Source organism: Montipora foliosa, chromosome 6, assembly GCF_036669935.1.
Source record: "Montipora foliosa isolate CH-2021 chromosome 6, ASM3666993v2, whole genome shotgun sequence".
Classification (NCBI taxonomy): Eukaryota; Metazoa; Cnidaria; class Anthozoa; order Scleractinia; family Acroporidae; genus Montipora; species Montipora foliosa.
The window spans coordinates 6,053,660-6,066,159 of record NC_090874.1 but is presented as its reverse complement, the minus strand read 5'-3'; the positions used below and the strand labels follow the sequence as shown (position 1 = coordinate 6,066,159).

Here is a 12,500-nt window from a genome sequence, read left to right as displayed (position 1 = left end):
GAGTGGTCCTAATTTCTTCGTTTTCAATGTGTTGAAATTCATTGAAAACTGAACTATCTTTCTTCTATTATTTTGCAATGATTTGACAAGTGACAGTGTCATTTCGTTGTGTGCAAACGCCGTTACGAAACTCTTTCACAGTACTGGTATCCAATGCTGAGTCTTAGGTTCCCTAAGTGGGTCTGTAGGTTAGACTCGCTCAATTCACAAATGTTCTGTGCTTCATTGTAGTTATATGACTTGCAGAGTGAACCATAAATGAGGCACACAACTGCGCAGTTCAGTTCATTTTGCACCCAATGAATTGAAAAACGATGATTGACAAGTTGGTAGTCGTGTCTTCTAACCCGGCAGTGGAATTCGGCGTTTCCGAACATCCCACCTGAGAAACAGTAGCAAATGATTAAGTAGGCAAGTATAAGCTTACATTGCATGAGTTATCTCATTATCGCGCAATACTGAGCTGAACTCATGTTCCAGGAAGTCATAAGTAAGTCTTCAAATTATGTCCACCAGAACATTGCCATTAATGTTGCTCCTCTATGATCTATATACTCTTAAGTCTAAGATCATTCAACCCAAACACAGATAATGCACAACTTACCTCGGTATTTCTTACAGACAAAGCCACACTTCTCGCTGCAGTTGCCGACGTACCACAGTCCATCCATATCGCGATAGACACAGGACTCCATTTCATTTATTTTATTATAGCTCAAATTTAGCATTGAAAAACTTCCCACGTTTCCATCCAACCAAGATAGACGAGAGCTCCCAGTGTGACCACGTAACCCAATATGCAAACAAGAGGAAACTTCTTTATTCCCGAACTCATGTTCCAGGAAGTCATACTCTTCCTTGCTTCCCACGCTGACCAGATTTCCAAGATACGAGTCGCACAATTGTTTGGCCTCATACCATGTTTTCTTCCACAAAGGTTGGATGTAGTAGCAGAACTGTAAATTGGCTATCCAATAGCTGGAGCAACCCTTGTATGAAAAAGACATTCCTCGACAAGAATATTAAAAAAAATTTAAAATGTGTGTTATTTATTTATTTATTTATTTATTTGTTTATTTGTTTATTCAGTTATTTATTTATTTATTTATTGAACTGTCCACAGTCGTCTATTTTTCCTTTCGCTTGTCGAGATCGTACGCCTCCACTAACTGCTATCATCTTTGTTTGCAATAGGGCGAGAAGAGCCATCAATCAACCAGATGAGAAGAAAGTATGGCTTTCATAATATATCGTATTGCATGGGGACGGAAACAAAAAACATTTCTCCCGTCTGCCTCCCCCGCTCCTTGCCAGCTAGGTATTTCTCTCTCTCTCTTTCTTCCCAGATCGCGCTTGCCATTGCAAATAAAGATGGCATCCACTTCTCAGCTGCAAATGATCTAAACAAACGCAAAAATAGCCAAGGGACTGTGAACTAATTTAATGTTAGAAGCACTATGACAGTAAAGTAAAGTCACAGCAAAAAGAAGATCCTTCGTTAGTTTCAGTTCAGAACTGAGAAAACAAGGTTGGTATGATGTTAAATTACCTCTAGGTAATCAAATAAAGTAAAAACGGAACAGCGTAAAGTTACACGAGTCTTACTGATTAGTAACTTACTAAAACTCATTTGGAAGTGTAGCACAATCGCACGGTCATTCTTTCGAATCCCGTACATGCCTGGATTTTTCAGACTTCTTTCGCAACAGCTCAAGTTGCTCCATAACTGCGCCGATCTTTCCAAGTGACTAAATATATTATAAATTATACATATTCTAATTAAGCAATAGAGGACTTTTCCGTGTTTACATAGCCTCATCTAAAAACTCCCCTGAGTGTTTAGATGAGCCTATGTAAACACGGAAAAAGTCTTCTATTACTTTTATAAAATATTTCTCAATAATAATTCGACAAATGAAGGAAAATGCTGTTTTTTCACTTCTTGATTGAAACAGATTTTCTTGATACACGCTCATATTCCCTACCAGCTAATCAAAACGTTCGTCTGACAACACATAACCAATCAAAATTCGTGTGATGTTACGGACGTGTTTACATATTCTCACCTAAACACAGCTATTGACCAATGAGAGTGCGCGTGATATCAATATTCCTTGTTATCATTTCCATATTCTAAATTTGTTCCTTACCAAGCCGAGAATGAGATAAGAGAGTGAATTCCCCATATGAGACCCTCTTCCGATCCGAATTATTTGTGTCATGCTGATTGGTCAATTGGTGTGAAAGTAGACCACGCTGTCATGGTAACAACAGGGGCGATCCAAAAATAAATTTCAAATAATTATCATAGGGCACAGGGGTTCTTCTCTGTCATCTCATATTCTCTTGTCCTTACCTCTTACGTCATTGGATATATGGTTGATGTGTTCGCGACTTAGGGCATAATGCCACAGGACCAGACTAGAAAGCTTCAGGGAAGAATATGATTGGATACCGGAATTTGGTTGTGTCATTGTACCAACTTTCATTGACCAATCACAGGTACAGTTAGCATTGGGACATGTAGCATTGGAAATTATTTCTCTCTGTGCATCATCCAACCTTAAAGAAATGAATCCGAGCAAAATTTACAAAATTGCATTCATTTTATGGCTACGACGATGATTAAAAGCGCACTTGGAAAGCTTGTATCAGGGATCCATATTCCTACCTTGTTCCGTTAATGTAAAGGTGAGCTTCCCCAGTAAAGTTCCAAGTCAGTGTCACGTGATTCCACACATCTTTCCCTACACTTGCATTCACAGTTGACACACTCCAAGTCTTGTTTAGCCCGAGGCTTCTAATAGTGGCATTCATTTCTCCGTCATGCGTACGAATGAGGCTGACCCCACACGCACCATTTCCAAACTCAATCAATCCCTGCTTTGCCTTAGCTTCGCGAAAAGCTACCCAAAATGCAATGGTAAGCCCAGTTTCATTGCAAAATTTTACATCAACATAACAGGATCTGAATCTTGAGCCCAAATCTACCCAAGAATCATCACCGTAGAGGTCTAGGGTGAGTCGAGGTGGAGACCACGTGATCTCAGCATCACCTACAAACAAATAACATTTTCTTTACGTATTTAAACATTTTCTCAGAAAGCAATAGTCCTGGTGGTTTCTTTTAACAGACAAATTGGGACCACATTTCTGTATCGAGGAATTGAACTTTATTTTTGGACAAACGTGTAAATTGAAATGTATGGTGGCTGTTTTCTTGGATAAAACTAGGTGGTTTAACAACAGGGGAGCAGTGTTGGCGCTGTGTTGGCCCGGAGGAGGCAGTGGTCAAGCAATGGTGAAGCAATGGCGACGCAGTGGTGAGCGGACTCGCTCTCCAGCAAGGTAGCCCGGGGTCGGTTTCCGGCCTAAATGCTCAACGTGACACGTGAGTTGGATTGCTGGTTTTTCTACTCTGCTGCACGAGGCTCTGCACTGTTTATACGGTTTAACCATCTCAAGGAAAGCCATCTTTTTAATTGATCGCTTTAAGTTCTCATGATTTGATTGGATTTACGGTCATCTCAATTACTATAGTGCTCGAGCTCTTCGGAACTTTGTTTGTTATCGTCATCGTCATCGTCATCGTCATCGTCATCGTCATCGTCATCGTCATCGTCATCGTCATCGTCATCGTCATCGTCATCGTTATAGTTATCGTTATCGTTATGTCATCTATTTAACAAATTGATGTCAGTTTTCATGCGTCTGTCCTGTTATTGATCATGAATTTCGTCATAAATACCTTTAACTTTGACAATGTTATGACGAAATTCATTGTCAATAACAGGACAGACGCATGAAAAACTGTCATCAACTTGTTTTTTACAATAACAAAAAGGCAGAGGGATCAAAATTAAGTCAAAACACCAGAAGAAAGCAAGACAAAAATGCGAGAAACTTCAATTTTCCTCAAGCTGACGCCACCAATATCGCGTCAATTTCGCATAAATTGAATTTATGTGTCTGTCCGGTTATTGACAAATAGCAATTATTAAATTCTCAACCTCGGATAATGCATTTCGCGTGCTCTGATTGGTTCACTCAATCTCGGTTATCAGCTCATATACCTTGGTTTGACCTTAAGCGTTGCTAAACTAAAAATGTTTTCGCCGGAATGCGAAATTACTCTTTGAATAAAGCCAAAAAGGAGAAAAAAGACTTTTTTGTGGAAAGTTTGGATCAATTCCGACGTTTAGAAGTACGCGAAAAGACAAGAAATGTTTTTGTGATGAGCCTGCGTCTGTCTGACAACAAGGTATTACACAACATCGCATCAGTTCTCATCAAGTTTTTTCGATTTCGCTCGGATTTGCTCGCTTTTTCCGCTCGTATTGCGTACTTCCAAATTTTTGGAGTTTAAGGAATTTAATAAAACAATTATTCCATTCGCGCTTGTTGGATATGAGACTGGTTATAGCCAACTCGGCGCTACGCGCCTCGTTGGCTATTTACCATCTCATATCCAACGCGCGCTCATGGAATAATTGTTAATTATTCCATGAGCCCGAGTTGGATATGAAGCGATGAAATAACCAACGAGCGCGTAGCGCGAGTTGGTTATAATCACTTCATATTCAACAAGGGCGAATGGAATAATTGTTTTAGTAAATTCTCAAACCGGGTTTTGCCGCCGATTTTTATTTTCACAATTTTACAAAGCGTCCGGAAAGAGCATCTTAGCGCACTATTTTCCATATGACATAAAACTTCGACTATTGGCTCATAGTCGGAGTCTTTTAGCCAATCAAAAAGCTAGAAATGCAATAGTCGGAGCTGAAAATTTACTAATAAAAATTAGCCAATGAGAGTGCGAGAATTTTGCAGTCATTGTAAAAAATCACTTTCATAGTTCGGCCCGTGTCGTTCTCGACACATCAATGATGTTCAACCTTTTCATTATTCGCTATCAATTTCTCCTAGCCTCAACAGTTTTCCACCTGTTTTAAGTTTAAGAGCTCGCACTCCCAACAATGAAAAGTACGCTCAAGTACGTTTAAATACCTTTAACAGTCCCCATCCAGCTCCACTGTCGCCAGTTGAAGACACGTGAATAGCTTATTTCATCTAAAGGCCAATAGTGATCTGCCCCAGAATACAATGCGTGCGCTAATGGAATTACAAGCAGCACCTGAAAAGGGAATTCAAATAAGAGACAAAAGAGAGAATTACTTCATCTTATAATATGGACATAAATCAGGGTGTGTTTAGTTTTGTCACGTTGTTGTCGTTGTTACTGTCGCGTCAACGCGGAGACTTACGTCATTCTGTGTGTTGCGGATCAAATCGTGGTTCTCTTTATAAATAAAAGAAGCTCGTTTGCAATGGAACCTGTGGAATCTGTGTTCTTTCCATTTCACTTATATTGGCAGTTCGATGGCGCTGAAGATGCTACTGTTAAAAACTAGCGATGTAGGAGTTTTAATAAGGCCAAATGTGTTAGATTGTCTTTCATTTTTAAGATATATTTGTACTGGCAAAATGTTCACTTATCCAGCCCAAACTTTTAATAAGTAACCAAAGAGTCTCATCTTGCAACAGCGTTCACTTTTAGCGCTAGACATTAACTTTGATTAGACGAAACTGGTACGGCTAACACAGTAATGGGTTTCTCAACTAAGATGATATGGTAAATTGACCACTATAAAGAAATTTGAAAGTTGATGTTTCGAGCGAATCCTTCGTTAGAGCGAATTAGAGAATTATGGGTTGTAAGCGGTTTATATAGTGAAAGATTAAGGTACACTATTGCCAACGACATTTTCGCAATTTTATTGGACACGTCTAAAAAGATGGTGTTTATAGCCGTTTTACCTCACTTGTGGCAAATACGTCATCTTCAGTCGTGGAGAAAAAGTTGACATTTCAATGAAATGATATGCAAAAATTCCTATAAAATTATTTAAAACAAACTGGGAAGCCCTTAATTTGTTCATCCATTTATTTTGCAAACCTGATTAGATTTGTCTGCGTGGGGTCAGTAAGGCAACCGACACTGATGCCTGATGCAAATTATCATTTTCTTTCTTTCTGGGGATGAGCACCGACTTGCGTAGGGCAGCATGTTATGCCCTCTACGTCATCTTAAAAAATGTTATTGTATGGGGTTTTTTTCCTGTTCAGCTGCATATGAGAATTAACTCTTAGCCCACAAACCTCGACTACGAGGAATTTCACTGGTGATTTCCTGTCCGTAACATCCATCGAAAAGACTTGAGCCATTGAGAACCTAGGAGGGTAGAGAAGACAATTCAACTCGAGAGAAGAGAAATACATGATCACCAAGAGCTCACCGATAACTCGGTTGGTTGAGCACTGGACTACCATGAGGGAGGTCGCGGGTTCGAACCCCAGCCGGATCAACACGGAGGATCTTAAAATAGCTGAGGAGAAAGTTCTGCCTTTGTAATTTCATCTGCAAAATGGTTAGACTTTAAAGTCTTCTCGCTTAAGGACTATAAACCCTACGCCCTGTCTCACAAATCCATGTTCATAGGTTTCTTGTGGGACGTTAAAGAACTCACACAGTGACGGTAAGTAATCATGAAGAGAACAGCTATGAGTCAAAAAGGACTTTGCCGGCCCAGTGCTTGAACATGTAGAATTTTGGTAGAGTAGAAGAGGAGAGAAGAGAAGAGAGGGGGAAAGAAATTCTTGTTTTCAGTGGTTACTTTTATCCAATCTTAAATGCACGAAATACCCATCGCTAGATGATCTCTTAAAAAAGCCTTAATTATTTATTTTATCGAAGTTAAGTAGGCTTGCCGCACCGAGATGGTGCCATAAATCTGCTACATAGTGGATTTATGCATGTGTTCATTTACCATGAGACACGAGATTTCACTTGCTAAAATAATTATGTGCCCCACTTGAATAAAAATTTCCCTTACTGAGATTAATCAAGTTAAAAAAAAAGGAAATAACAATAGGGATGGCAGAACTGCGACGTCAATTTCTTTCTTAGATACATTTATTTTGAGGTTAAGTGACTATAAAAGTATTTCTTACTGGTAGAAAAATAGACCCACAAAGAGTACATATGTTGCCAGTCAAATACGGTTGAATCTGTTTTTACCTAGGTTAACGTTAAATTGGTGATCCTGATTTTACCCAGGTTGAATATGCACTCTACCTGGTTCAAGCAGCAATCAATCCCCAACATTGTTTACCTTCGTAGGTTACAAAAAAATGGCTTAAACTCTGATAGGTAGCTTCCCATAGCAATTTCTGTTCCTTTGTGAGGTCAAATCGTGTTTAACAAGACGCCTTCTATAGTCAAATTTGAATGCAAATAGACAAAATGCAAGCAGAAATTCCTCAGTGCAATGTTCGATTTCAGTTAAACTTTAATAGAAAACTGAAGCTGTAAATTAAAGCACATTTTAGTGTGAAAAAGTTACTAGACAGTTTCACAGATGACAATTTTAGTTTTAAGAGCATGCACTGCTGAAAAACCTTCAGTCGATGACGAAATTGGTACAAGAGGATTGCTCGGCCGGCAATGTTTAGAAAACAACTACACTTTCTACTGTATACTTTTTCAATCCCTTTTAAGATATTTCATCCCTTTTTAATTTCAGCATTACTATTGACCTTGTATGTCTGCTCGCCGTTAGCGAGTAAATCGAGATGCATTTTGTCTTCCTTGTGTAGAAAAAAACTGTTCTGACGCTACGGAAATCGTTACATTTTTTTTTATGAACAATGACAGAGTGGCTGCATATCTCGTTCTCTTTTTCTACTTACCGATTGCAAGAATACAGTATTTGTAAGCACAAAAAGATTCTTCTTAAATTCGTCAACTTATCTAGATTAAGCAACCTTGAAGAGGTTTTCCAGAACTGTGGTAAATAAGGCTTTCCCGTAAACTAATTTAATTAACAACGACAGATCAGCTGCTAAGGCGGAAGAAACTGTCATTGAGTGCACTATACTCAGTTGTTGTCATAATCGATCAATGCGAAACGAGGGAAATACTTTCCAAAAACGTCGATGGGTTGGGTGACAATGGAAATGCAGCATAACAAAGGATGTGAAACTTCCTGTTTCTCGGAGATGATAATTTCGCACTTTTTGTTCCAGGCCATTAAGGTTTCAACGGTGGCATTTGTTTTCCTGTTTTCCTCTTTACAACCATTTCTCGGAAAAGCGAAGAACATACACCGAGTTCCTTTCTTCGTGTTAACTTGAACGATTTTATTATCATGGTATTAAAAAGCACACTTGCTCTGGCTCACCCTGAGATCAACCTCTATAGTAACCTTAACATGTGATTGCTTATTTTTTTAGATTTTTGGATGGACAAAAGAAGCCAAAACACAATTTTCTTGGATCTTCTTCTTCTTAACAAAAAAAACCTTGGGTAAAATAAACTGATACTCCACGCGAAGTTTTGATGGTTGCCACGTCTGTTCTTGCCACAGTTTGGATGAGTTTTCTGTGAGGCTGGTGGCGCAAGTCAAATTGTAACACTGACGAGTTTCACTTGAAGGTGACGACAACTAACGACAAATGAAAACGATCGACAAATTTAGTAAATCGTGTAATTAGGATATGGAAGATAAGGATGTTGAATTCACACCTGTAAAAAGTTAAGTAAAACAATTTTCAAAAAATTTATCTGCAGTTGAAAGCCTTGGCGTTTGTTTAAATCGTGAGTAATATGGATATTTATTAAACTTCTCCTTTCCCTGCGTATTTTTTAATAAACTTGTTGTGGATATATTGCAGAACTTCATTGATGGGCACATTACTTGTTTACTCTTTTAAGGAGCATTGTGCATTGAAAACTTTGGATCGGCCATTGGGCAAAACTGCGGATAAGGAAAATGTTTCGCGATAGCTCGAAAGAAATAGTTTCTCCCTTCATCATACAAATGAACATATTCTGTTCTTAAATATAGTTAGGGTAATTATATTAAGGCGAAATTTGGTCAGGGTATTAAGTACCCATCATAGATTTTTCACATCAAATTTTCTTCCAAAATACCGTTACCATGGCGACGATATAAGGCACTTATTTCAGCCTTAAAATCGCTATTCTTCCCATCAGCGGTACCTCATAACGTTAGAAAAAATCTCGAAAATATTTTACCTCGCTGAATCAACCGAACCGCTTGTTAATTTGTATTCTTAATTTATTTACACTTATGGATGTTTTTAACCTCACCCAATTTGTATTCTTATTGTTAACCGTTTGTTTTTAAACTGTGCCGCATTTGGGGAAAAAAAATTGGTTTCGATTTCGTTCGAATGGACTTTTCTAGCAGATTGTCGGATATGAAAAGCAAGTTTAATGGGCATCATTAGGAAGAAACACTTGTTTAGATAATCATACTGTTTCAAGTACGTTATCCAGCGAACTTGCAGAATATCCTGTCCCTAACGTACTGCTGAGCGGTACATTTGTTTGTCTCGGGATGAACTCAAACATTTTTTTTCTTCCAAGTATTGAAGATAATTAAAAGGATTGCAAATGTTTTCCCAGTCAGTTTTGCTTACTAGTATCATGCATGGTTAATATTTAGTTTCCGTTTTGGTACCATATCCTCATTTCTTGATTTGATAGATTATTTTTTCAAGTTAGATAATGATGCTTTACCCCAATAAAGTAGGCAAACTCTTTTCAAAATTGTGCAGATGTCGTCCCAGCATTCATTATTAATAAGTCGACAATTTGACTAGAACAGCGCGGTGACTAATTGATTGTTTTTCAATTTTCTTTGGTCTTCAGTCGTCGAAGGAACATGTTAAAATGGAAACCACTCATTATTTTAAGTATTTCTAATTCTGGAGAAGTATTTTGGAGAGACTTTGAGATGACTAAGAACTTTTAGTCAGTGAAACATTTAGGGAGACAATAAATCCTTCTGAAGGTCGCTTTGACCTTGACGCTGTTTTAAATCATTTCTTTCAATTTCAAAGCAAAAATACTCAACTCGAGAATGGAGACCGTGTATCTTATGCAAACTTTTCTGTCCTGTTTGCTGGTGGCGCTTGCGGGTTCGTGTAAGGGTGTTGCAACGTTCAATCGACAAGAAAGGTAAGCAGGAAGTTGGGTATTTTTAGTTAAACAGTTGGTCAAATGAATTGGATGATATTGCATACGAAAGCCTGTTACGTTTGAAACGTTTAATTAATGTTCCTTTTATCAGAATCTGGTGAATTAAGTATTCATCGTTTAGTTTCCCTAATCTTGATGCTGATTTTGAATTTTAATAAGCGTAATGAATTATGAAACTATTTAAAAGCGTCTTGAAAAACACGTGTATCAAAATTTCCATGTTTTTTTTTTTCTTCTAGTTTCAATAAACCTTTGTGTGTTTGAATAGAAGTCAAATTTTCTTTATAATCATTACATGTACCGGCACAACATGTCACGGGCCCAAAGGAATGGAGATTTACCAGTTCATACCCCTTGAATATCATGAGCGACCGGATGAAATATAATAACAGTACTTGAAGAGCTATTTAATACCACCAAATCAGAAAATATTTTCATTCTTTTTTCCAGTTATACTTTACAACCTCTTTCCGTTTAAATACTCTTCCCCCTTGCAATTGTTTGTTTAGTTTCTTTTTCTTTCTCTCTTTTGTCTTCTTTATTTTGAAGTTACAAGGATGACATATTTCCATCTATAAGGCCCTTAAATCAATTGGATCGTAACAATTCTCAGTGGGGAATAGACCTCTTTACAGTTGTGTGCTTAGTTACCTGGCCTTTAAATGAAAGTGAGGCTGGTGTTGACCCTGTTAGGATACAGAGCTCCCTCCTTTTCTTATGTTAATGATGTTGCTGTCATGCTAATTAGTAAGAATTTACATAAGAAAGGCAGTGAGGTTTCTATCAAAGCAAGGACAACTCCAGCTTCACTTTCATTCATAGGCCAGGTAACTAAGCACACAACTGTAAAATGGACTATTTGTCTTTATTTTTGACTCTAAAACAGTCCTATTTTTGACCTCATCCAGCATTGATTTGAAAATATTAAGAGATGTGGCTCTTCTTACATAGTCAGGTAAATTATTCCATAGTCTTGAGATGATGTAATGATATGACCTATGCAGGAATCTACTATTATAGGTAGGCTGATTTAGTTTACAGAAGCCTCTGAGGTCTTATTCATTAATACGAAATAACAACATCTCCCTAATATTATTCGGTCCCATATTATATAAGCATTTGTAAAATAAGGAGAGAGCATGCGAATATCTACGATGCCCTAGGGTCTTTAGACCAACATAGTTAAGTAAGTCACTATATGGGGTTGACTTAGCCATGTTCAAAAGGGTTCTAATGGCATACTTATTAGTAAGCTCCAGTTTGTTGGAAAGACCAGAAGATAACCCAACTAAGACTGGAGCACAGTACTCTAGGTGTGGTAAAATAAAGACCTTGTAAATATTGACCATCACTCCGATTCTGGAAGCAGAAGAGAAAGATTAAAGCAATCACAATGATCGATTCCAAACATTGTGATTGATTGGTTCTTCCGCTTCTGCTTCCGACTCCGACAATCTAGTTTTCACTGGATCACAAGCGACGGAGTCATAAGCGGAGTCGGAAGAAAATGGGAACGTTCTAATTCATCCGATTCCGATTCCGTCGAGCTTATGACTCCGCTTACGACTCCGATCTTCGATTTTCACTAGGTCGTAAGCGCTCTTACGACTCCGTTCCTAGGGAAAACCAGCCTTTAAGGCTTTAAGATTTAAGATTGTGATTGGTTTGTTCTTCCGCTTCTGCTTCCGACTCCGACGATGCAGTTTTTTTTCACTGGATCATAAGCAACGGAGTCATGAGCGGAATCGGTGTTCTGCTTCCGACTCCGACAGTTTGATTTTCACTAGATCGTATCGCTCTGCGCTTCTGATTACGACTGCGTCTCCGACTCCGTCGCTAGTGAAAACCAGCCTTTAGTGGTCGCCGTTGTCGTTGCTAATCTACATGTACCCTGTGACCAGGGCCTTAGCTCTCACCGGGACCCTGGTGCAGAAGAGTAACAACTGGAAGAAACACCTGCATGCAATATAAAGCTTTCTTAAGGTTCACACAATTTCTAAATATAAAAGTGCAGAGAAAGTTCAAAAGATTTGCGTGCTTTCTTAGCTTCGAATGTAAAGCTTGTGTAAATTTCATATTTCAATACCTTTACTAAAGGTCTCTGGACGAGAACGAGGATGACTTTGAGAGGAGTCGAATGGAAGCTGTCAATTTATCTGCCACCATCAATGAAATACTGCATTCATACGATCCTCGATTACGCCCTAATGCTGGTGGTAAGTGTGTGATGTTTAACAAATAAACAAACCTTTGGCTCTTAGCTTTTAACGTGGATCTCTAGAGTATCGCACGAGTTACAAAAGGAAACCTAGTTAATTTCTCTTAAACTTTCCATGTAGAGATTTACCAGTATGAGTACCAATATAATAAGGTTTAATTTTGGGGTGTCAATTTTTGGATCATGGCCGTTACCACGGCAACATCACGTCTAATG

The 12,500-nt window shown here is 38.3% G+C and overlaps 2 protein-coding genes across 3 annotated transcripts in view; one reads left to right on the top strand and one right to left on the bottom strand.

Annotated features, from left to right (window-relative positions):
- Window positions 1–7,888, bottom strand: part of LOC138006479 (uncharacterized) — a 9,452-nt gene extending 1,564 nt beyond the window's left edge. Inside the window, exons 1-7 of one of the 2 annotated variants that reach the window (XM_068852822.1) lie at window positions 7,750–7,888; window positions 6,160–6,232; window positions 5,008–5,134; window positions 2,672–3,056; window positions 2,357–2,562; window positions 605–1,009; window positions 1–382 (exon numbers count right to left, since the gene is read on the bottom strand). The exon at window positions 1–382 is cut by the window's left edge and continues 1,564 nt beyond it. In XM_068852822.1, coding sequence (XP_068708923.1) covers window positions 123–382; window positions 605–1,009; window positions 2,357–2,562; window positions 2,672–3,056; window positions 5,008–5,134; window positions 6,160–6,225 — 1,449 coding nt within the window. In that variant the 5' untranslated portion in view covers window positions 6,226–6,232; window positions 7,750–7,888 and the 3' untranslated portion in view covers window positions 1–122. Of the gene's footprint in view, window positions 383–604; window positions 1,010–2,356; window positions 2,563–2,671; window positions 3,057–5,007; window positions 5,135–6,159; window positions 6,331–7,749 lie in introns of those variants that run through there. The other variant, XM_068852821.1, reaches the window with a different exon arrangement.
- LOC138004972 (uncharacterized) overlaps window positions 6,397–12,500 on the top strand; it is a 37,461-nt gene continuing 31,357 nt past the window's right edge. The window contains exons 1-3 of the mRNA XM_068851266.1: window positions 6,397–6,536; window positions 8,293–10,045; window positions 12,164–12,282. Coding sequence (XP_068707367.1) covers window positions 9,948–10,045; window positions 12,164–12,282 — 217 coding nt within the window. The 5' untranslated portion in view covers window positions 6,397–6,536; window positions 8,293–9,947. The remainder of the gene's footprint in view (window positions 6,537–8,292; window positions 10,046–12,163; window positions 12,283–12,500) is intronic.